This window comes from Lepus europaeus, chromosome 1, assembly GCF_033115175.1.
Source record: "Lepus europaeus isolate LE1 chromosome 1, mLepTim1.pri, whole genome shotgun sequence".
Taxonomy (NCBI): domain Eukaryota; kingdom Metazoa; phylum Chordata; class Mammalia; order Lagomorpha; family Leporidae; genus Lepus; species Lepus europaeus.
Genome location: NC_084827.1, coordinates 178390478 through 178415524, shown reverse-complemented (window position 1 = coordinate 178415524; position 25047 = coordinate 178390478). Strand labels below are relative to the sequence as shown.

General features: G+C 49.8%; 1 protein-coding gene across 2 annotated transcripts; it reads right to left on the bottom strand.

The window, feature by feature from the left end:
- Positions 1-1119: 1119 nt before the first annotated feature.
- On the bottom strand, positions 1120-25047 carry SPP2 (secreted phosphoprotein 2). 2 transcript variants are annotated; one of them, XM_062193767.1, is made up of 8 exons: positions 24771-25044; positions 24569-24693; positions 18935-19057; positions 17849-17956; positions 11386-11440; positions 10272-10322; positions 7937-8032; positions 1120-1232 (listed from the first exon to the last, which is right to left on the bottom strand). In XM_062193767.1, exons 1-7 carry the CDS (start codon positions 24847-24849, stop codon positions 7947-7949), a joined length of 627 nt encoding a protein of 208 aa, XP_062049751.1. In that variant the 5' UTR covers positions 24850-25044; the 3' UTR covers positions 1120-1232; positions 7937-7946. The 2 variants fall into 2 exon arrangements, with proteins under 2 accessions (XP_062049751.1, XP_062049757.1); XM_062193773.1 differs by lacking the exon at positions 10272-10322 and having other exon boundaries at positions 24771-25047.

Below are 25047 nucleotides of genomic sequence, written 5' to 3'. Positions count from 1 at the left end.
CTCACACGGCTGACCATAACTTAGTGACCGTTCATCCAGAAAATAGCCCTTGTGACCTCTTCATCCAAAAGCACGTGACGGGGTCTGGGACCTCATGTCGTCAACCCTCTCAATACCTGGTCGGCCTCGCTCCAGGAGTGGCACCAAGCTGGGGTGCCCTTGTAGCTAAGGGGCTTGGGGAACACAGACCCTGGTCCCAGGGTGCTTCCTGGTGACCCTGCTGGTTCCTCTGCTGACAAACCCGAAGGAGAAGCACACAGTATTCTCAGGGAGACAGCGATTGGCTAGGATTCTTCCTTCTCTTTAGCCACCAGATAATTTTTTATTAATAATGTTTTAAATATTCATTTATTTAGCTGAAAAGCAGAGAGAGAGAGAGAGAGAGAGAGAGAGAGAGATCTGTTGCTTCATTCCCCAGATGGCTGCAACGGCCAGAGTTGGGCCAGGCTGAAGCCAGAGGCCAGGAACTCCATCTGGGTCCCACACAGGGGCAGCAGGGGACCAAGCACTTGGGCCATCTCTGCTGCTTTACTAGGCTCAATAGCAGAGAGTTGGATTGTTTGTGGAACAGCTAGAGTGGAACCGGTACTGTGACATGGGACACCAGTGTTACAGGCGATGGCTGAACCCACAGAGCCACAACACTGGCCCTATACATTTAATATTTTGGACTATTTTTCGGTTTATAGAAAAACTGAGCGTACAGTTTCCATTTACTCCCTCTCCCTGCCTCCACCTCAAACGATTTACTCCATTATTAATGTCTTGCATGAGTGTATTTGTTATAACTGATAGCCAGTGTTGATACATCATTAGGCCCGGTTCACAGTTTGCATAGGACGCAGTCTGTGTGGCGTTTACCCACGGGCTTTGGCAGAGGTGTAATTCCTCGTGTCCACCGTGAGGGTACTGTGCAGAGTAGTTTTGTTGCCCTACAAGTCACCTGAGCTTCCTGAGACTGTGTTACAACCATCGTGCCTTGATGTAAAATGCGCTGAACAGTCACTTCCTGCATCCTCAACTCTCACAGTCCTTGACTAACACCACTCTTCTCCTGCCATCAGTTTCTCATCTAAAAATCTGATGGTGTTGTGTTTAAAAACCAGGCAATTACAAGAGTTTTGCAGGAAAAGAAAGGCCTTTATTACAGACTGGAACTGATGAGAAACGAAATTACATGGTTCCTAAAGTGTCTTTCTCCACTGGAACTTGTTTTCCGCCCGTGGGCCTTCCTGTTGAAAGAGAAAAGGGGGAAGAGGGTTAGGTCTCCCTGGTGTGCCTCCACACTCCTGCTTGGATGCCCAAGGCCCAGGATTCTTGGACATGGTTCACATACAGACCCAAGAGGCTCTTTGCACACAGTCCAAAGCAGGCAGCTCCTTGAACAAAGAGCAGAGGTGACAAGGACTACAGGAAGGAGAGATCATGGGGTCTGGGGAACGGAGACCCAGCCCCAGAAAGGAAGCTCGAATCTCAAGAAGGGAAGACCAGAAAGACTGAGGAAAACCTGCACTCCTGGGGCTGGCGCTGTGGCGCAGAGGGTAAAGCCGCTGCCTGCAGTGCCCGCATCCCATATGGGCACTGGGTCCAGTCCCGGCTGCTCCACTTCCAATCCAGCTCTCTGCCATGGCCTGGGAAAGCAGTGCGAGATGGCCCGTCCTTGGGCCCCTGCATCCACATGGGAGACCCTGGCTCCCCGCTTCGGATCAGCTCAGCTCTGGCCATTGCATCCATTTGGGGAGTGAATCAGCGGATTCTCTCTCTCTGCCTCTGCCTCTGCCTCTCTGTAACTCTGCTCTTCAAATAAATAAATAAATCTTTAAAAAAGAAAGAAAGAGAGAGAGAAAGAGAGGAAGAGAGAAAGAGAGAAAGTCTGCACTTGGACTCAAGTGCTGGGACTCAGCCTGGTTGAAGGAGGCACTGGTGATGTGATGGTGGGAGGGAAGGGACCAATAAAACCACTAAAGGAGCAGGCTGGCCACTGCCGTGGTCATGTGGATGGGAGGCATCCACCCATCCATCGATTCTTCTGTCCACCCATCCATCCACTCATTCATCTAGCCATCCATCGGTCCTCACATCTATCCATCTACCCACCTACCCATCCATCCGTCCGTCCATCCACCCATCCACCCACCATCCTTTCATTATCATTTATCCATTGAGTAAGCATGCACGCATTCAGCATTTACTAGGGTTGTAAAAATCACTAACACATGACCTCAACCTCAAAAACCAAAACCAAAGCCATGGGCTAGTGGAGAAGGCGGCGGTCGTTGGAGTACAGCACAGTAAAACAGCTCCAGGGACGCCTACAAGCAGGAGACCCCGCAGGAAGGCATTTCTGGAGACAGTGGGCTGCACTCAGGATGGGGGGGGGGAGATTGCACTGCAGCAGCAGGGTCCCGGGAATGGAGGTGGGGCCCACAGTGGGGGCAGTGAAACAGTCAGCTGGTGGAGACCCCTTCCTGTGAATCAGGGGGCAGACAAGGATCAGAACCTGGGACCCAGACATCCCTACATTGCTAAGGAACTCTGAACCCAACCTCCAGGGGAGCAGGGCTCTTGGCCTGGTAAGAACCTGTGCTAAGGAGATGTTTGACACGTGCCCACTGAGGGAAACAGGACAAAACCATCAGGAAGACCCCAGTACGGAACACACCAGGCTGGAAAGGACGAGGCCAGATGGGAGCAGACAGCGTGGAGAGAGGCCAGAGCTGTGGAACCCTTCAGAAGACGGACAGGAAGAATGCGGTGACCAATTCTAGGAGGGAGGACAGAGGTGGAGAAGAATAAGTTCCAGGCCAGGGTAGCTGGGACATGAGCTCAATGCAGGATGAAGCCTTTGTCCCCAAGGCGGGGATGGCCTTGAGCACGGTTTGGAATATCGGGATGGGGTGTCTCCGTGCCGTGGCTTACTCATGGAGGCCAGGGTGGAATAGAGGTTGGAGTAAACCTCACACAGGTGAACATCGAAGCCTTGGGGCGGGGGGATGGCTGTGAGCACAGGGAGAGTCCTGCTGGGAACCCTGGGGAGCATCACTGTTGCGGGGGTGGCAGGAAGAGGAGGGATCCGTGAAGCACAGGCCAAGGTTGGCTGGAGAGGAGAGCTGGCAGAGGGAGCCAAGGTCTCAGACGTCAGAGGGTTTCAGGAAAGAAGCATCCCAGGCAGCTGAGAGGTTCACGGCGGGTCGGAGAGGCAATGGAGAGGCGGTCACCATGCAGGCCAGGTCTTGGGGCAGCAAAGCAGACTGGTTTTTATAGGGACAGGATAAGAAGGACACACAAAGATGAAAGAGATTCTAGGCGTAAGCTGGGGGCAGGGAACCACTGTGCACTTGGCCCTCGTTATTCTGATTCCGTATTTGGGAATTCACCTGCTCATTAATCCTTCTTTGTAACCCCAGGCAGGATGCCTTCTCACTCATTCTCAGACATGCAGGGGGCAGGGAGGGCTTTCAGTCACTCTACCCAGGTGCCCTGAGTGAGGTCAGACGGGGCAAGGCTGCGCTTCCTGGGGTCAGTTCTCGGGCTGTGAACAAGCATGTTTTTGGAGCTCTATGGAGTGCCAGGGTTTTTGCACTTTTGTGCTTTCTGTGGATGATGTCACCATCTAAAATGAGCGCCCCTAGTTCAGGGCTGCCTAGTGTTCTGGACAAACTGTGCGTTAGGCCAGCTTCGCTCAGATGTGAGTCATCCTGCTGTCGCCCATGAGTTCAATGTCACAGGTCAACACCACACACGAAACAAAAACACACACAAACAAGATTTCCTATGGACCCACCAAGGACAACATGACCAGAGGCTCAAGGAAAACTTGAATCTCCTGTAATGACTGGGTACCCATGAATTCAGTGTTGGCAGTGACTTTATACCAACTGCGGGTAGTGAGACTCGGCTGTGCTTGGTGAAGTAGCTGGCAGGACTGTGGCAAGCGTGAGAGTCAGAGAAAAGCCCACATGATTCTAGTTGCCCGTAAGTTTCTGCCTGTGGAGCCTTGGTTGGGTCTTTTCCAACTTTTAGGGGAGGTGGATCTGGCTCCCTTCTGTGGGTGGGGGTCAGGACAAGGGGTAGTCACCGCTGACATCTGAATGTTGAAATCACTCAGCAAGCCACTGGGGCAGCCCCTGTACCTGGTGGTGGAGAGCTCTGCCTCCAACACTTTCTATCCATTCAAGCCTTTGCCTTTTAGTTGGCAGCTACACACCTGGCTCTCCCCAACACGTGACAAATGTGTCTTGAACAAGTAACCCTGGATGCTGTGCTGTCTTGTGCTATTTTCCAAGTGGGAGACGTGTCCCGGGAAGCAAAGGACAGGCTGCGGGAACACACGGACATCAAGAGTCAAATCCCAGGCCAGGCCGTGGTGCCGTAAGTTAATCCTCTGCCTGTGGCCCCAGCATCACACATGGGTGCTGGTTCTAGTCTCGGCTGCTCCACTTCCCATCCAACTCTCTGCTATGGCCAGGGAAAGCAGAAGATGGCCCAAGTCCTTGGGCCCTTGCACCCGCATGGGAGACCAGGAAGAAGCACCTGGCTCCTGGCTTCAGATTGGTGCAGCTCTGGCCGTTGTGGCCATCTGGGGAGTGAACCAATGGATGGAAGACCTCTCTCTCTGTCTCTCCCTCTCACTGTCTGTAACTCTACCTCTTACGTAAATTTAAAAAAAAAAAAAAAAAAAAAAAAAACGAAATCCCCACTCCACTCCCCACTGCCTCTGACAGCGGGGGTCTCTGAATGTCTCTGCTTTCTTACCTATAAAACAGAGACTGTAGGAATGCAACTTCATTTGAACTGTGCCAGGGTTCACAGAAGGCAGTGTGTGGGAAGGGGTCTCACCCTTGGGAGTGGAGGTGCTCGTGGGGCCAGGGGCCAGGGGCCAGGCACAAAGTGGGCATCAGGGGAATGCAGCTGAGCGAATGGCTGGGATCATGAGATGGATTCTTTTTACCATGCGCTGTGGACCAAAGGCCTGAGGATGAACTGCCCCTTGTGGCTCTAGGGCATAGCTTCAAGAAGCCACACAGGCCGGCGCCGCAGCTCAACAGGCTAATCCTCCGCCTGCAGCGCCAGCACCCCGGGTTCTAGTCCCGGTCAGGGCACCGGGTTCTGTCCCGGTCGCTCCTCTTCATGTCCAGCTCTCTGCTGTGGCCCGGGAGTGCAGTGGAGGATGGCCCAAGTGCTTGGGGTCTGCACCCACATGGGAGACCAGGAGAAGCACCTGGCTCCTGGCTTCGGATCAGCACAGTGCGCCGGCCGCAGTGTGCCAGCCGCAGCGGCCACTGGGGGGTGAACCAATGGAAAAGGAAGACCTTTCTCTCTCTCTCTCTCTCTCTCTCTCTCTCACTGTCCACTCTGCCTGTCAAAAAAAAAAAAAAAAGCAAGCCACACAGGGGCCGGCGCTGGCGCATAGCCGGTAGAGCCACTGCCTGTGTCGCTGGCATCCCATGTGGGCACTGGTTCATGTCCCAGCGGCTTCATTTCCAATCCAGCTCCCTGCTAATGTGCCTGAGAAAGCAGCAGGTGATGGCCCGAGTACCGGCCATTGCAGCCATCTGGGGAGCGAATCAGCGGATGGAAGAGCTCGCTCTCTCTCTCTAACTCTGATTTTCAAATAAATAAATCTTTAAAAAAAAAAAACAAATGGAAAGCCAGCAGAGCAGCCCGGTGGCCTGAGGGGAGACCCCTTCCTCACACTGCTCAGCTGGAGATGGGGGCTCTCCAGAGACACAGGGCTGCAAAGTCCCAAGAGTTTCCACTTCCAAACACGGAGACAGCGGAGGACTCGCCTTTCAACTGACCGCTGGGGCATGCTGTCTCTTTCCTATTTTAGAGTAACAAAGTAATTTTCTCAGAGCTGTGTCTTCAAATGTTACATTTCACTCTCCATTCTTCCATATTCAGCCTTTTCTAGCAACCGGAAGGAATCCCAGAGCACTGGTTACGTGACAGATACAATGCATCAGCTCCTGGTTTACTCCGCAGACTGAGGCCAGGCTCTGGGGATCCCATGACAAATGGGGTGGCCCTCATGGAACACCCACGATTTGAAAACGGCCACCTTGCTTTTGATCAGGCCTTCACCCACTCCTTCCTCCCAGTCTGATGGGCTCCCCTCTATACCCACTCTTAGCATTCTGAAACTGAGCAAGGGCGATGTTGCCAAGAATTTCATATGCGTGCACACAGCATCGATCACATGTTCACTTCGTATTAGACCAAAGTAGTTCTTAAACACGACAAGGAAAGGCAGCCTCGAGCCATGGCCTTGCAGGGACAAAAATGAGTCAGCAGTAAAAGACCCCTGGGGAGGCTGAGCCCCGAGAGAAAGAGGCGGCCTCCCCTCTGTAGGCATCAGAGACGGCTCACAACCAGCTCTGATGGGTCCACACCCACCCAATGAGCCTCTTCCCGGGGCCCACTGTCCCTGGCTTCCTGGCCACATTTGCTGGTTCTAGGGAGTCAGAGCACAATGTAGACATTCGTCCCGCTGAAGGCCATTGGAAGACAGGGACATCACCAGGACATCAGTCAAAACCAACATTGAGGCCAGTGCTACATACTCCGGTCTTTGGTTTGCGGCGCCTTTAACCTGACGTGTTGGCAGGGATCCCTTTCTTTACAGAAATCAGATGCTGCATTTAAATCGCAGTACATATATGCACACATACTCAATTGTAAAATATCATTAATAAACTCTGTGGCCCTATGAGAACCTCTGTAAAGCAAAAGGAAATGATTTTGGTTTATAAAAGAGGAATACGATGAGTTCATTTCTTCCTAACGAGCAGCTTCCTTGATCTCAGTGTGAAGCTGGTTTTTATTTTTAGAGTGTGCCACAGATTAGAAAGAAACCCTACCGTTTGCATTTTTCATCCAAGGCGGCCTCGTTGGTGAATTTTTTTCTATTTTAGTAAAATGTCATTTGACTCCTTGCAGATGCCAGTGGTTAAACATTAACTACGCTATGCTTGCTTTTTGGTAAAAGACCTCGAGAAGCCAAAGTAAAAGGGTCCATCGCCCACCGCGTAAAGTACTGAGTGGCTACTGGATGTGGCTGGTTCTGGGCAGGGCACGGGGGAGCCATGGCAGAGGACGCTGCTCGAGCCACCCTGGACACTCGGGTGGGCAGAGAGGGAACCAGCAATTGTACTGAGCACTCCCTGGAGATGCAGAAAGGGACATCACCTGTGACTTAGTAGTGGTGGTTTGTGATGGCAAAGTTCACCTCCCAAAGGGAGTGACAGCTGAGCTGGGATGGCAATGCTGTGGGTTACAAAGGAGAAACTTGGGAGGAAGTTAGCCGAGCTTCAGGAGCTCATGGGATACCCCGGAAACCAACTGCAGTAGTCAGTTGACATTGGGGCTGGATCTCAGGACAGAATGTGGTAAGAGGCACATCTGGGGACGTAAGTGCACATCAGTGATAGTTAAAACCCAGCAAGGGAAGAGATGACAGAGCAATTACAGAATAGGGAGAGGACTGGGCTAGGGAGTTACATTATTTATCAGGAAGATGGAACTGGGTCATATTGCATAGATTTGTAGGATTAAAATCCAGTTTGCAAAATGAGTGGAGGTTGGGGCAGCTGCCATAGGCCACACCTGTATGGAGACACTGAGCAAGGGAAGGAGGAGGAGGGGAGGCCGAGGCTGTGGTGAGTGGCACTGGGCTGAAGGAAGGGACTGGTGGTTTTCTTGTCCTGTGTTGGCTGGTCTTAAGCAGAGAAAATTGGTCACATACGTGACAACAGATCCAAGTGCTGTGGGGAAGACTGAGAGGGCACGAGCTTGGGAAGACAGCTGAGGAGCAGGGTCTGGGAGGAGACGAGAGGAGGCCGAAGGCGGGGCTTGCAGGCAGGCAGCGATGCACAGATGCGTGGTGGCAAGCAGGTTACAGGGTGCCTTCCAAGCAGGAGCCAGGCCCGGTCCTTACCTCAAGGCCATCACTCAAAGACAGTGCTTATTCTTGCTCTGCGCTGGTAGTTCGGGAACCTTCCATTTCCAGGAGGAAAAGTCCTTCTCACGGTTTCTAATGACAGAAAGGGGACACAGAGGCTCTGCCGGTCATATTAACCTCCAACACACCCTGGGTTATGTGACTATAAATATATATATATATATATATATTGATAGGCAGAGTGGATAGTGAGAGAGAGAGACAGAGAGAAAGGTCTTCATTTTTGCCATTGGTTCACCCTCCAATGGCTGCCATGGCCAGCGTGCCACAGCAGGCGTATCACGCAGATCCAAAGCCAGGAGCCAGGTGCTTCTCCTGGTCTCCCATGGGGTGCAGGGACCCAAGCACTTGGGCCATCCTCCACTGCACTCCCGGGCCACAGCAGAGAGCTGGCCTGGAAGAGGGGCAACCGGGACAGAATCCGGTGCCCCGACCGGGACTAGAACCTGGGGTGCCGGCACCGCAAGGTGACTATATATTAATAAGAAGGACCTTCTCCCTGAACCCACCCACCAACTGAATACCCAAGGACGCCACGGCCCTGTGGTTCTTAGCCAAGCTTCCCTCACTCTCCGGCACTGTGCTGCCGTGGGACAGGGCTTTGTGTCTGCCTCCTTGGCATTACCATGCGTGGTCTGTCTCAGCCACTGCTCTAAGCCCTCGAGGGCAGGGACTGCCCTATTTATCCTCCTGTCCTCCGTGAGATCTGCCTCATGACTGTCACACACGTTTCTTGAGTTAAATTAAATTGTCACATTCAAAGCAGTTTCTGGGACAGTGGCACATCTGTATCCATGGTGCTCCCAAGGCTCAAAATATTTTCAGAATTTGGCTTAGAAATACCTTATGAGTCATGGAAAATGACTGGTCACTTTAACTTATGGCCATACAGTGTTTTTCTCTTAAGTGGATTTGTCCAGTGCCATAGCCAGCCCCCAAGATGGTCTCCCATCATTCATAATCCAGTAGTCCCCTCCCACATCGGTCTGTGTGATCAACAAAACACACACATGATGACATCACCCCTCCTTACTCAGGGGGCATGGCTCCAGGGCCCCCTACGACAGAGCGCTCAAGTCTGACATAAAATGGCATGATACTGCATATAACCTATCTACACACATTTTCCCGTATACAAGGGGACCTCAGGAAGTTCATAGAAAATGGAATTAAAAGATAAGCCTGGTTTTGGTGCAAAAACAATTGTTTTGAATGCATGCATAGTTTTTTTGTTGTTGTTGTTGATCTGACTTATCAGGTTTGTTTCCAAATGACGGTTGGCTCCTCCCAAAATCAAAGCAAGACTCACACCAGTACAGAGAATCAAAAAAAAAAAAAAAAAAAAAAAGAAGCATTCCAATAAAAAAAAAAAAACATTTTTCAGCAGTGATCACACTGTTACAATAACTATGTGTTCTCCCAAAGCGTCAAGTTGGAAGAGGTAGAAAGCCTAGCCACGCTTGCTGTGTTGTTTTAACCCAGCCTCATGTTCTAAGCGCTAACACTTCACATAAATTGGAACATGTCTAGGGAAGGCCAAATATTAATCTCATTGAAATACATTGATGTCAGTGTTCTTCAGTCCAAGGAGAAGCTTTGAACATGGGGCAGAGTCCACCATACTTCCGGAAAGCAGCACGGGACAAACAGAGGCGCTAGAGCCCCAAAACCCTGTCCAAAGTCCTGTCTGCCGCTCTGCCTGGCCGAGTCCCACACTGGCAGCGCCATCCCGAGAACTCAGAGTGCCTCGCTGAGCCTTGGTTTGCTCCCTGAGGGAGTGAGGAAGGACACAGAGCTGCCTCGCGGGGTGGCTGTGAGAGTTGAAGGAGAACATGGTATAAAGCAACTGGTACATACAGGGTGAGTGTTTGTGTATCTCCATTAATGCCGTGAGTCAGGACTCACTGCTCCAGCTGCACGGGCAGGTCATGTGCACCTGTCACAGAGCTCTGGTAAACATAGCAGGAGAAGACAGATCTGTTCGAGGGGCGAGACTAAGTGGTAGCTTCATCCGCTTCCTCAGGAGTTTGTGGGGCACAGAAGAGATGCGCTCCTTGGAGTTTGGGCTGCTCAGGAAACGCTCACGGCGGAGCAGAAGAGCTAAAGCTGATTTTCTAAGCAGGCTTCGGTTTGGGGCCTCCGGGCTCCATTTTGTTGACTTGCAAACTGGGCTCCTGTATGACTATGCTTTTCACTGTCACTCGTGATGTGCCGTACTCCAGGGACTTGGTTCCTAGGAGACGGGCTCAGCAGGGGCTGGGCTGCTCAGGAAAGCAGCTGGTGGTGTCCACAGAGGGGGCGGGCCACTTACCGAGCGACGGATCATATAAGCGCTCGCTCCTGGGCTCATCACGGGTGAGGCCTGTAACACAGCAGCAGGCACAAATGAGATGCCTGTGCCTGCCTCTAGAACATTCTGTAACTTGATTACTGATGCCACCAATGTGCTTTGTAAGCAAAGAAGCAACGGCAGATTACTAAGGAGTCTCACTGCCAACAGGGCCCATAGGAAAAACCCTCAAGGGTGCAGAACTGGCCCCTAAGTCCTAGGACAATAAGCCAATCCCATCTCGAAGGAGAGGCCACATGACAAAGACCAAAAGAGAGCCCTTGCCCTCCAGCCAAGACTCTCGAAGGCACGGTCAGCTCCAGGCACCCCCAGGGGACCGCAGAGGCCAGCTCTAACTGGTCAGGTGCGGTTAGGCCCTGATTCTCCCAGCTCTACCTTGTCACACACCTGGGCCCTGTGACTGAGGCAGTGCACCCAGGAAGGAACCCGCACGTCCCAACTAGGGGACCCTCTTGAGGGGAAACCCTACTGGCCCTGTGTATCTGAGAGAGATGCTGAAGTCACCAAATGTACTCGTGTATTGAAACGCTCTGTAAAAACATGAAGTGTGAAATAAACAGTTGTGTTATTATGACCTAGTGATAAAAATCTAAAGTGGGGCTGGCACTGTGGTGCATCGGGTTAAAGCCCTGGCCTGAAATGCCGGCATCCCATATGGGCGCCAGTTCGAGTCCTGGCTGCTCCACTTCCCATCCAGCTCTCTGCTATGGCCTGGGAAGGCAGTAGAAGATGGTCCAAGTCCTTGGGCCCCTGCACCCATCTGGGAGACCCAGAATAAGCTCCTGGCTCCTGATTTCGGATCGGCACAGCTCTGGCTGTTCTGGCCATCTGGGGAGTGAACCAGCGGATGGAAGACCTCTCTCTCTCTGTCTCTAACCCTCTCTGTAACTCTGTCTTTCAAATAAATAAAATAAATATTTTGTAAAAAAGAATAAAAAAAAATGCTTGTTTATATAATTATCATATTTAAATGTTTTATATATAGGTATTTCTAGCTTTAAATGAGTCACTAACAAAGAGCTTCAATATGAAGTCATTTCAGGAAAACAAGTAGAAGGAACCCATCTCAGCTCACCAAGCGGATACTCATTTCTCCACGTGTAGGCTCGCACCATGTCTCCAAAAATCATCTAAGGAAATGCAGGGATCAGCACACATCAGCGCATGAAAGAGGAAAAGAAGCCACACTGTAAGAAGTGAATATCACCCAGAGGGCTCTGACACAGAATTCATTTCTAATGAAATAAATTAAATCACATGAGATATCAAAGATGGACATTTACAAAGGCACTCAGGCAAGAGCGACCTTCACGGAGTGTAAACGGACTCCAAACCTTTCAGGACACTCCAAAATGGACCCTGGATGTTGTGGGTCGGAAGCGGGATTGTGCGCTATAGACTGACAGACCAAGCTGAATTCTGGGATTTCTCTCTGTGAGGTCTCCATGACATCGCCAGTCGAGAAAGGTTTTCATGGACCCACTGAAATTCCACAGAACAGTCCCAAAGCGAGGGGACTGCTTGGGTCACCACCTTCCTACCGAGAGCCCTGTTGCCCACGGTAGGCACAGAAGTATGAAAAAACAAGATAACATTATGCCTCCGAAGGACCATAGTAACTCTACTGTGAAACAATGGGAACTGACAAATAGCCTAAATAAGAATTCTAAATAATGATTTTAAGGAAGCTTAATTAAATTCATAAAAATACAGAGAGATAATTCAGTGACATTAGGAAGACAACTCATGATACAGATGTGAAAGTCAGAAAACATATACAGAACACGAAAATAACAAGGCAGAAATCTTGGAGCTAAAGAATTCAATGAATAAAATTTAAAAATACAATTGAGGCTGGCACCATGGCTTAACAGGCTGATCCTCCGCCTTGCAGCGCTGGCACACCGGGTTCTAGTCCCGGTCAGGGCACCGGATTCTATCCCAGTTGCCCCTCTTCCAGGCCAGCTCTCTGCTATGGCCCGGGAAGGCAGCAGAGGATGGCCCAAGCGCTTGGGCCCTGCACCCCATGGGAGACCAGGAAAGAGCACCTGGCTCCTGGCTTCGGATCAGCACGATGCACCGGCCACAGCAGCCATTGGAGGGTGAACCAACGGCAAAAAGGAAGACCTTTCTCTCTGTCTCTCCTCTCTTTCTCACTATCCACTCTGCCTGTCAAATAAATAAATAAATACAATTGAGGACCTCAACAGCAGAGCTGAGTGAGAAGACTTTCTGAGCTTGAAGACAGGTCTTTTGAAATAACCCCAATACCCAAAAAGAAATACGAAGCGCCTAGCAGGTAAGTTCCTGCTCAGGATGCCCACCTCTTCCACAGAGCGCCTGGGTACAATTCCTGGCTCTGACTCTGACTCCAGCTTCCTGATAATACAGGACCTGGGAGGGAGGCAGTGGCTCGAGCAGTGGGATTTCTGCCACCCACGTGTGAGACATGTGTTGAGCTACTGCCTCTCAGCTTCAGCCCTGGCTCAGCCCCAGCCAGTGCAGGCATTTGCAGAGTGAGAGAGCTCACCGTTTCTGTCCATCTTTCTGCCTTTCAAATGCATAAAAAATATAAATAAAAGAAATTTAAAAGAACAAAAATAGCCTTCAAGACTATGGGACACCATCAAGTTATATGTTGTCCCAGAAGGAGAAAATATGGGTAACTAATGCAAAGAAAATCCATTTAAGGAAGTACTTGTGAAAAATGTCTGAATCTTCAGAAAGATATGGACATCTAGGTCCAGGAAGCCCAAAGGAGCCCTAACAGATTTAACCCAGAAACTCTCCAAGTAATACCGTAGTCAAACTGTCAGAGAGGAGGGAGAGAGGGGGAGAGAGAGAGAGAGAGAGAGAGAGAGAGAGAGAGAGAGAGAGAGAGAACTCTAAAAACAGTGAGACAGCAAGTCACCCATAAGTGACTCTCCATTCGGTTAACAGCAGACTTCTCAGATAAAACTTTGCTGGCCAGGAGAGAATGAGATTAAATATCCAAAGTCCTGAAAAAACAACACTGCCTGCCAAGGGTTCTAGACCCAGAAAATCTGCCCTTCAGAAATGAGGGGAAGACCTTCCATGCCAGCCAGAAACTGAAAGAATTCTCCACCAGCAGACTGCCCCTACAAAAGTATGGGTCTGGCACTGTGGTGTAGCGGGTAAAGCCGCCGCCTGCAGTGCTGGCATCCCATATGGGCTCCGATTCGAGTACCGGCTGCTCTACTTCCCATCCAGCTCTCTGCTGTGGCCTGGGAAAGCAGTAGAAGATGGCCCACGTCCTTGGCCCCTGCACCCAGGTGGGAGACCAGGAAGAAGCTCCTGCTCCTGGCTTCAGATCGGCGCAGCTCCAGCTGTTGCAGCCAACTGGGGAGTGAACCAGCAGAGGGAAGACCTCTCTCTCTCTCTCTCTCTCTGCCTCTCTTCTCTCTGTGTAACTCTTTCAAGTAAAATAAATAAATCTTTAAAAAAAAAGGAAGCAAAAGTATAATAATTGCCATTATGAAAATATGCAAAACTGCAAATATCAACAGTAGAGCAGACACACAAAAAAGAGAAAGAGAAGGGAATCAAACTATTCATATTTAAATTTCAATTTTTTCTCGATTTTATTCACTGTAGAGTTAGTCAAGGGTTTTTCCGTCTGTATTAATTAGGACTATGGTTCAGTACTTTTTTCCCTTTTATTCATTAGGTTTTGATATCAGGCTTACATCGGTTTTTTAAAATGAGTTGGAAAATGTTTACCCTGTATTTTCTGAAAGAACATATTAGTAGGCTGTTATTTATTTGTAAAAAGTTTGATGGAATGCATTAGTGAAATTACGTAGGCCTTTACTTACCTGTAGAGGGGGATTATTTTAAATGGATTTAATTTCTTGAATACGTATGAGGCTACTCAAAAATTATTTTCTTTCCATGTCAGTTTTTTTAATTTGTGTTTTTGAGGAAATGCATTCACTTCAAATATGTTGCCAAAATTATTGACATAAAATTGTTTAATATCCTTTAAAAATTTTAAATAGAGCTGTGCTATGACCTGGCATCCCAATACTAATACCCTACAGGAGAACAAGTCGGTGTCAAAGAGACATCGGCACTCCATGTTTACCACAGCACTATTGCCAACAGCCAGGATATGGAGTCCACCAAGTGTCCATCAATAGATGAGCAGACCAAGAAAATGTATGTGTATACATAGAGATGGAGATGGGGATGGGGATGGAAATATAGATAGAGCAATAGAATGATTGATAGATAGATAGATAGATAGATAGATAGATGATAGAACATATAAAATACACACACACACACACACACACAACGGTATGCTAGTCAGCCATAAAAGGTTGAAATCTTGTCATTCATGACAACAGAGGAACCTAGAGGACTTCATCTAGAGGGAATAAACCTGGCACTAAAGGACAAACACACATGACCTCATCCATGTGTAGAATCTAAACAAGCTGACTGCGTAGAAGTTGAGTATAGAATTACAGTCACCACAGGCAGGGATGGGGTGGCCAGGAGGAGTGGAGAGAGGGCCGTCAGTGGGTGCAGAGTGACAGCTAGATAAGTGACCATCTAGCTCTTTCTAGAACCATCTAGCTCTGGTGAAGGGTGACTATGCTTAATAATGTATTCTACATTTCTACATAGCTAGAAGACAAGGTTTTTAATGTTCTCATCACAAAGATTTAAAGAAATGGATGTGCCAATCACTCTAATTTGATCTGTACATAAGGTCTGCATGTATCAAAGCATCACTCTGTATACCATGTATACATGTATTTATGTCCTTCAGAAATTTAAATCACTGATCAGAAAAGCCATTGTAGGGCATGGGGGTTGTGTCTCAATGAAAACGTTACTTTAGAAATGAGGATTATTTGGGTGAGCATTTGGTGCAGCAGTCAAGACACCACCTGGAATGCAGGGTGCCTGGTTCAAGTCCCAGCTCTGCTCCCGATTCCAGCTTCCTGCTGAAGTGTCCGCTGGGAGGCAGCAGGCGATGGCGCAAACACTTGGGCCCTGGCTACCCCCATGGCAAACGCAGACTGACGGCCAGGCCCAGCCCTGACTGCTGTGGGCGTTTAGGCAGGGCACCAGTAGACACAGTCTCATCTGTCCCGGCTTCACTTTCTCTCTGCCTTTCTATTAATCAACATTAATTAATGAAAAACAGTATACAATGTGTGTAAACTATCACATTGAATACTTTGAAATAAATTGCATACTTTAAAATAAATAAATTACACGCATAAAAGATGAGAACAAAAAGAGGCACAGGACCCTGTGGGCCAGGACAATGAAAGGGAGGCAAAAATATTTCTCTAATCAGCGCTGGGGAGGAGGCTTCCTCGTCCCCCTAAGCTCAGAGGATGTGAGTCTGGAGTAGCTTGTGGCTTCCCTTTCTGCTGCTGGGAGAAGAGAGGAGAGGGGGGAGGGGGAGGAGGAGGTGGGGGAAGCGGAGAGGGGAGGGGGAGGGGAAACAACAAGAGTGGACTTGGCCCTACAATTAGAAAGTCGCAATAGATGTGTGGATTGTGCAATCGGAGTGAACTTCTGGAATCGAAGATGGAAGAGGGGTTAAATGAGGTGGCTGGTGGTTAAATTAACTCGATTGTGTTACAGGTCCTAGAGGGAACTAGAATCCATTTCTCCCAACATTGGCTACTAAGCCCTGTTCTCTCTCACCTGCTCTGCTCCGGACCCACTCTTACCGGGCAGCCGTCTGCTCATCGGATTCAGGCACCCTCTAATCACCACCTTTCAAAAGTGCCCGTTTTCGTTAGGATAAAGTCAAGAATCCCTGGCTGACCCGCAGGCCTGCCTTGAGCTGTCACTGCCTTCCAGTTGCTCCTCGGGTCTCCCAGCACTGGATTTTGCCTATTCCAGGCCTAATCCACAGCTCCTCTCAAATGTGTTCAAGGATTTCCAGTGCTTGTTGATCCTTTCTGCCCGCCCGCCACACCCTGTGGCCCTCCCCAGCCTTGGTTTGAAGGTCAGTTCCCCAGGACGTCTGTTCCTCTCCGCATGTGGTCCCCAAGGCTGGCCTCAGGAGAGACAGAGTAGCTCCCGTTGAGTGGATGCCTTCCCTAGGACCTGCTTGTCCTGTTCCCCACTGCCTCTCCCCGACGTAAACCACAAAGCCAACGCTAATAACACTCTAGTGAGGGGATTCACTTGGTCCCTGTGAGCTCTGTGGCAGCCGGGCCTTACGTGTGTGAGGGCTCCCCTGACATTTCAGTAGAGTTGATAAAGAAGAGGCCCTGGGCACTTGCCCTGGCATCACCACAAGATCCTTGGACTCCGGCTCTGTAGCAAGCTCAGAAACGCCTTGGAACTGACCTCAGAAGCTGGCCGTGTGCGTGTGAGACCCGCCCATGAAGTTACACTCATGGGAAACTGTTAATAGCCTGTACACACAATACCTCACCTAGGAGTTCCTTGGTAGTTGGTTTCATTACTTCCTAATTCTAAAATAGTTAGGCTGTGGTATATTAATACGATGGGAACATTAACTTGTAGATAAAATTACTGAAGTTGAAACTTTATACTCTTTTAATGTCATTTTCACTAGAAAATGAGTTCCTGAAAGACTGAATAAAAATGTAAGAATAGAGAAAGATGTCGAACAGGTTCACGTGTATAGTAATAAAAACATTTTGTAAATGCCTGTTAAGAGTAGTACCCATGAACAAGCAATGTACAAGTGAACAGACCATGTAAAATTACGTTGTCCCCTAGTTTAAAGTCAACAGACTTCCTCTGTGTATCACATACTCGATCATTTCTTCTCTTTTTTTCTTTATTCATTCAAAAATATTTATCACCAAGAATACACCTTGTATCAAACATCATCCTAGACTGACAGAAGCAAACACTCCAGACTCTTCAATACCATTCCATACCATTCAATACAATAAATCTGCAATATAATTTCAAGGTGGAAATTGATACATTACTCATTTTGCTGGAAATCGCCTTCAATGCCACTGGGAAGTAAAGAAGGGTGCAGCCATCACTGGGAACCCACAGACACCAGGTCCCGGACTGGACATGTCACGCCCATCAACTTAATTACAAGATTCCTGAGCAACCTATAAGGTGATCTTTGTCACCATCCTTTAACAGACCACGAAGCTGAGGGTCCTGAAGGTGAAGTGTGCTGACCTGGACTGCAGAACCGGTAACTAGCTTCAAGCACTGGTCCAGCCAAAATGTTCCCCTTCCTTCCACTAAACCACAGTGCCACAGAGCCACACGCTTGGATCTAAAACTTGAATCTGATAACTATCATTTGAGGTCATGTCCCAAATCTTGGAGTGGGGTGGCGAGACAGAGAAAGAGAAGGAGGGAGGGAAGGAGGGAGAGGGATGGAAGAAGTGGAGGAAATGGGAAAATGAGATGGTAGGTGTCCAAGTAATGCTTAGCTAAGCCTGGGGTGATGATCCAACGACCATTTTGAACCACCCTGCTGTTTGAAGAATCCCCCAGACCCTAAGATGTGCTAAGCAAGGACAGTGTGACCCTGGTCGTACCTCTTCACTGCTGTCAGAGTCGGACATGGAGGACCAGTGGCAGCGAGCCCACACGCCCTGCACCTGCTCTGCAGACATCTGCACTGTGCTCCTGCACGTGACTGTTGGCTGGGAAAGACAAAACAACGAGTCACACCTTGGGAAGCTCATGGGAGGAGCGAACTCTACATAATAAATCAAGCAGTACTGCAGGACCTGACAAAATGACACAGAAGGGAAGAATTCACGGAGGCATTTCAATTTCCCAAAATGAAAATCTCTCAGGACTAAAGCAGAAAGAAATGAAATCCTTGAATATCTCAGGAAAGCAAATGTTCCCCTTATGGCACTGAGTGGGTGCCTCGGGTCCACCCAGCTCCCTCCCCATCTTGGTCTGGATTTCCTTAGAAATAGATGCTTGGGATCCTTTGTAAGCCACAGTGAAATGTTTCAAGAAGCAAATAGATAATCAACCGTCTTCAAAGAAGCAAAACTCTGAAGCTGAGTGCAAGCACTCTGGAAAGCAAATTTTGCATTGGCACCTGCATTGTCCTATCCAGATGGGACTCCTGCCCACGAGTGTTGACTAAGCCTTGTGCCTTGTTCTGGTCACAGGGACACAAAAATGGTCATGCCATGTTCCCAGTCTCACAGACCCTGGACCAGTAAGGGAGACATTATACACAATTATCAACTGCAAAATAAAGCCACATGAGCCAGCAACACAGGTGGGGATTGATGGTCATTTATAGTAGCTCTGAAATGTGCCTGGGATGTTTCTTTGGTGTTAGCCTCTTTGTATTCACTTGAATACACTAACAACTCCTCCCCGTTTTAAAGAGCAGCAAACTCAGGTGTCAGGGGTTAATATACCAGGCTCACTCAGGACCACAGACTCCACAGCTCAAGAGCTCAAGAGCCCAAGTCCTCAGCCACTGGACCACACTGCCCTCACCGGGCACAGAGTTTGGACACAGCAGTGTGGTTGGATGCCACCCAGAAAGTAGCCAAGCTCTCCGTGTGACTCCAAGTCAGCTCCAGGACACTCAAGAACCAGGACTCCTCCCTACATTACTTTCTGGGGTCCACTCTTGCCCCCACACTCACCACATAGTAGCCCCTTTGGAAGGCGCACGAGGAAGGATCTCCTCCAGAATCCGCCCTGCACGTGGTCTCTCGCAGGCTGAACTCCAAATTCATGACCACAGTGTCCTCGTCCAAGGCGTTGACCTTCAAAACACCAAGGGTCAGTCTGATAGATGGGCTGTGAAGTTCCTCCTCCTAGAAACGAGCCCCTCTGTCCAGTGGTAAAACAGTCATTCAGCACCGAAGCTACCAATGGCCTTTGCAGGCACCTCGTTTTGTGCCATCGTCCTGAAGACCAGAGATTTACCGGAATCTGATGTCCTAATAGCGTGGCGATTTGCGTTAGCAACTGACCTTCATTACTCGTGGATCTCACACTTATACACAGCGTCTGTACACTAAAGCTTATCTTTAGCCCCAAATCAATACTGAGAATCCCTTTTCAGCCACTCATGGACATGTGTAGAAAGGAGAGAAATTTGAGTCTTCCAACATGTATGTTCCCAACCCCGCTGAACAGGACAGGCCACCCTTCTGCGTCAGCCCCTCCCACAGTAAACATGTGTGCCTCCCGTGCTCTGCTTACTGCTCCAGTTTTTGCAAGTTCTTGTTCGGGGCAGTAATTTATCCCTGTTTAAAATAGCCCCCAAGCCTAGAGCTGAAGAGCTGTGTAGCGTTCCTAAAAGCCAGAAGCTGTGCTATGTGCCTTAGGGAGAAAATGTTAGACAAGCTCTGTTTAGGTGTGAATTTACAGGGCCTTTGGCGGTGAGCTCAATGTTAATGAGCCAACAGTGTGTAATAAATAAGCTATATTCAAACAAAAACTCAAAAAACAAGGCTACGTATTGATGGGTCGGTGAAAACGGTGTCACTGAAGACGGGCAGAAACCTAATCCTGTGTTTCCCCTGGAAGCAAGGATTCTGCATTTGTGAATCCAGTATTTACAGTGACTTTGAATAGCATTATTCCTGCAGATAACCAGGGGCAACTGCAAGCATGTTTCAGTGTCGTTTTTCCTAAAGCAATGCTCTATAATTTCTCAGTTTCTGAAGTAGGTCATCCAGCAAGGGGCATCTCTTCTGCACAGAATATTATCTAGCCCTGGCTTCTGCTTGAGCAGCTGGGATCTGTGAGTGAATGAGCACCGTTTTCTATTCCTTTCTACCAAGGGTGCGACCCTGGGGGAAGCTTCCAGACTCTCTGAGAAGTGCCGGAAGTTCCGCGGATGCAGAAGTCTTGTGATTCCCCGAGTGCTCACTGTGTGTTAGGCACCAGAGGCAAAGGGGAAAGAAACCATGCAGCTTAGGTTCCAGAGAGGATGCCACCCAGGAAATCCATCAGGGGAAACTGAACCAGATCATTCCGGATCATTAAGGCACCATGGAGAACACAGCGACAAGAGTGCAGTATAGGGGTGGGGGCAGCTGCTTTGGAGAAAGTGCCAGAAAACGTCTCCAGAAGAAGAGAAATCTAAACACAGACTTGGAGGCTGGGAAGGAGCCCACCATGTAGGATAAAGCAGAGACAATGCATTGGAGCAAAGAGAGGTCCAACTGGGGCAGAGAGAGGTCCAACGGTGCGGCCATGGAGACATGCAGGAGAGAACCCACGGTGCCGGAGAGATGAGGAGACGCCTGTTTTCCCAGCCCTTAGGAAGGCTTTCCTATTTAATTCTCATTGCAAGGAGAATCATCAGAGAGTGACTGCTGAGTCACCGTGGTTGCTGTGAACAGATTGGGCCAGGGGCAAGATGGTGGCCGGAAGACCAGGTGGGAGCCCACCGAGGTCCAGCCAGTGCCTACAAACCCCAGGACCAAACTCACTTCTTCCCTTTGAGTTCCTGAACCTCCCGTGTTCATCTGAGTCGGGAACACCTCCTACTAGGCACTGAGGACAGAATGGGGCAGCCCTCTCTCTGGGAGAACACACTTCCAAGGAGAGAATAATATGCACATGCAGACAGTTTTGTTTCAGAAACATGAAGAGCCTTCAAAACTTCATGAAAATCATACTACGAAAGGCTAGGCATGGGTTCTGTAATTCTTGCACCAAAACAAACTTATCTTTTAATTCCATTAATTTTTTTTGAGGGCAGAATGACACATAGAACAAGAGTGAGAGCGAAAGTGAGAGGGAGGGAGAGGGAGAGAGAACAAGAGAGCAGGTGTCTACCAACTGGCCACTCCCCAGTCCAGGGCTCCCACATGGCAGGAGACACCTGGTTACTGGTGCCATCACTGATGCCTCCCAGGGTCTGCATCCGCAGGAAGCTGGAGCCAGGACTAGAATCCAGGCACCACCCAGGCCTTCTGGTATGGGATGGAGGCATCTCAATCGCTGCGCCAAGTGTCCATCCCCATGTCAGCATTGACCTTCAAGCATTGGACGACAGCAGACTGGCAACACAAAAGCTTAAGTTGAAAAGATTCAACTGTGGGTTTTTTCAGGCACAGATAATTTTATTGAACTAAAACAGATGACTTTGCAACTTTTTTGCATCTTCGAACTCTTTCTAGAAAATGGAGAAACCCCAGTCACGTCTGCTCTTTCACAGACTCACAGCCGGTGAACTTCCACTCCAGGCTGTGTGACAAACGTAGGACAGCCTACAAGCACCACGGTAAGAAATCCAGAACCCGGAACCCAGAGTACGGCTGAAATAAGCTGAGATCTTCCTACGTCTGACTGTTGTCACTCAAGTGAGTCTTAGCTCAGCCATGGGAGCCTCCATGGGGTCTTTTGTCCCCTCTGGCCCCTGCTCCAGCCCTGGACCTTCCACTGTCAGTGTGCTTTGTTTTCTCTGAAGTACTGTCCACTATCTGAAATGAACTGGATTAATGAATTTAATTGTGTCCCTCGCACCTCCCTTCCCTCTCTCCCCCCGGGAGACCCTGAGCTCAGCCTCATCCGTCCCAGTGCAGGGCTGTGCCCACCTTCCCTTTCTCGTGTGGGTCCACTGAGGGACAATCCAAGTGAGGCTAAGGTCAAGCCTGGAGCAAGGGAGCCATGGGCGCTGGTCACGTTACCCCACCCTCTCTCATCCTTCCGCAAGCTTGGAGCCCAAGAGGGAAGTCACTGGAATCAGCTGTAGAGGATTTGATCCAGCTCTGTTGGCAAAAGCCAAAGGTTCTCAAGCCTGACTGCACGTTCAAATGATGAGGAGAGCTTTGAAGATGAGCCCCAGGGGCTGGCGCTGTGGCGTAGCAGGTAAAGCCACCACCTGCAGTGCCAGCATCCCATATGGGTGCTGGTTCAAGTCCCGGCTGCTCCACTTCCGATCCAGCTCTCTGCTATGGCCTGGGAAAGCAGTAGACGATGCCCCAAGTCCTTGGGCCCCTCCACCCATGTGGGAGACCTGGAAGAAAGTCCTTTCTCCTGGCTTTGGATCGGCACAGCTCCAGCCATTGCAGCCAACTGGAGAGTGAATCAGCAAATACATCTCTCTCTCTCTCTCTCTCTCTCTCTCTCTCTGCCTCTGCCTCTCAAATAAATAAATAAATAAATCCTAAAAAAAAGAAGAAGAAGAAGATGATGAGCCCTGCTCTCAAAGGTGGGGACACAGAGAGTCTACTACCCTGCTGGACATCAGGAATACTTACAGCTCTCAGGTGATGCTGACGTGAAGCTGGGGTCCAGAACCAGAACCCTTATTAAGCAAAAGCAGAGATAAAGAAGAAGAGCCAGACCCTCCTCCCTAAGCCCACTGCCCTCTACCTGTACCCCCATGTACATCCACAGGACTAAAGCACTTATCTCCCATGGGAGTGTCCCTAGGAGGGAAAGGGTGCAGACAAAAGTTTAATGAATTTGCTTATACTTTATAAGTATATACTTACAAAGTATATACTTATAAAGTATAAGCAACTATAAGTATGTGTTAATACACTTAACACACACTTCCAAATTGCTTTTCAAATTTTACCAAATTACTACCTCTCTGATAGTGTTTGAGATTTCTTTTTTACCTTGTTAGTCTTCCTTTTCACTTGTTATTTTCATTCTCTCTCTCTCTCTCTCTCTCTCTCTCTCTCTCTCCCTCCCTCCCTCCCTCTGCCAATAGAGAGGCCTAATGTTTCCCAAATATTTGAATTGTCCACATGCTCCATGCTGGTTATCCACTCACTCACTCTCCCTGAGGACGACGTCTCTAGGTGTGGCCCAGCTGTGGGCATCTGTGGAAGATGTGATTACCACCCAGCATAAAGCCACCTGTGGAATGCTTCCAGGAGGAAAGAGCAGAGCTCAAAGGGCGGCCTCCTTCCAATGGGAAAAACGAGCTTCCACAGAGGGCACAGGGAAGGTCGCTTCACCAACAAGTCCAGATGAGCAGAAGAGGTTGGGGAGACAAGGACGGCCAACTCCACGGTAGAAGAGCAGCATTTCTCATCCCCATGCCCATCAAGGATCACATGACATACGGGGCAAGGTGTTTATTTTTCCAGCCTGTACTCTGGGTCCAGCTCTATACGCCCACACCAAGACGGCACCCACACCAAGATGGCGCCCACACTGGGATGTACCCTGGTGGCTAATACGTCATACCAGCTCATCTCCCCAAGCCAAATTCCCATGGAAACAGTGAATGGTTCCCTCAGGATCCGCCCTCACATTGGAGTTCGTGTAACTAACAGAACTCTCTTCTGTAGTGAGCAGTAACTACATTGCAAGGAAATTTAGGCTGCTCATCTGCCAGCCTGGAAAGACGACCCGGCCTCCACACCACAGCCACAAGTGGGTTTCTTTAAATGCCACTGGAACTGATGCCTGCTAGCCAATCCCTTTGGGACTTGGTAAAGAGAAACGGAGGCAGTTTCCCAAGGAGAAGGTCAAGATGGAGACACTGTACTTGGAGATTGGAGCTGGGAAACCATGTGCCCTGTGCGCTGCAGAGCAGCAGGGGGAATGAGCTAAGCGCAAGCTAAGGAGGCAGCCAGGAGGGGTGGCGAAGGGAGCTGAGAAGCCGGCCTGAGCATGGGGACGCTCCCCGCCACGTCCTCACGCCTGTTCCCATGCAGCCCAGCTGCACCGAGTTCTCATCCCCAGGACCTATACTGTCACAGACTCGCCCCAGCTGCCACCTTCAGCTGAATCCGCTGGAGGGTATTTCTGTCCCTGCCTCCACATGAGCCCCATTAGGTCGATAATAACCAGTGGAATCACCCAGGGAACAGGAGGCGGGTGGAGACTTGTCCCCAGGGGTCTCATTTCACAGACTTAGCCACCAGAAGCCCCCACCCCCACCCCAGCACCCCCTTGCTTAGTCCCCAAGGCTAGCAGAAAATGGAATGTTACATCGACAGAGGAGAGTGGATTTCTTTAGCTCAGAAGCCAGAATTTATTTCCTATAATCTTCGGAGCAGAATTCCCAGTGAGAAGTTCTTCATAAAATGCGTGAGGGGCCGGGCGTCAGGGGTTGAGGGGTCAGGGGCCGGGATCAGGGAGACAGGGGGTGAGGATGTAGGGGCAGGAGACAGCAGAGGTGGCATTGAAAGGGTCACAGCAAAAGATGTCACAAATGCTTCCTCTGCCCGGGAAGAGATGCACTCGCTATTGTGTTTAAACTGGAGACGCTTTTGAAAAGCATGGCCAATAAGCTGAACGAAGCCAAGAGAGAAAGAGTGGAGACGGCAGAGAAATCTCCCCGAATCACTTACTCTTCTCAGCGAGCTCCTGAACGCCCGGAGCAGGTACGGACTCAGCGACTGGGAGTTCACCTTGGCCACGGAGGCCCTGAGGGCTTCCCGGAGGGAGGCAGGGTCGTAGTCGTACACAGGGAAGCCTGGGCACACAAGCACACGGTGGCAGTCAGACAGGCCGCACGGGCCAGGGGCCTGTGCCTCGCCCGGAGCTCCTTACCTGCGCAGGACCAGAGGTCCGCTCCGAGAGCAAACACAAGCAGCACCCTCATCACCACCCTCTCCGTGCCGGACAGCATCTTTCCGATCGGGGCCAGGGGACTTGTCTCCGAGGGGACTCGGGGATGACAGCTCTTCCCGGGAGCCACCAGCCCGGTGCAACGTGGCCGCGCTGCTTGCTCTCTGATCGCAGAACCTGTGGCCTACACAGAAGCGATTGATCCTGGGGCCAATGTTTACTGCTGACTTTGGTGGAAGGGCTCCAGCGTGAGGCCACT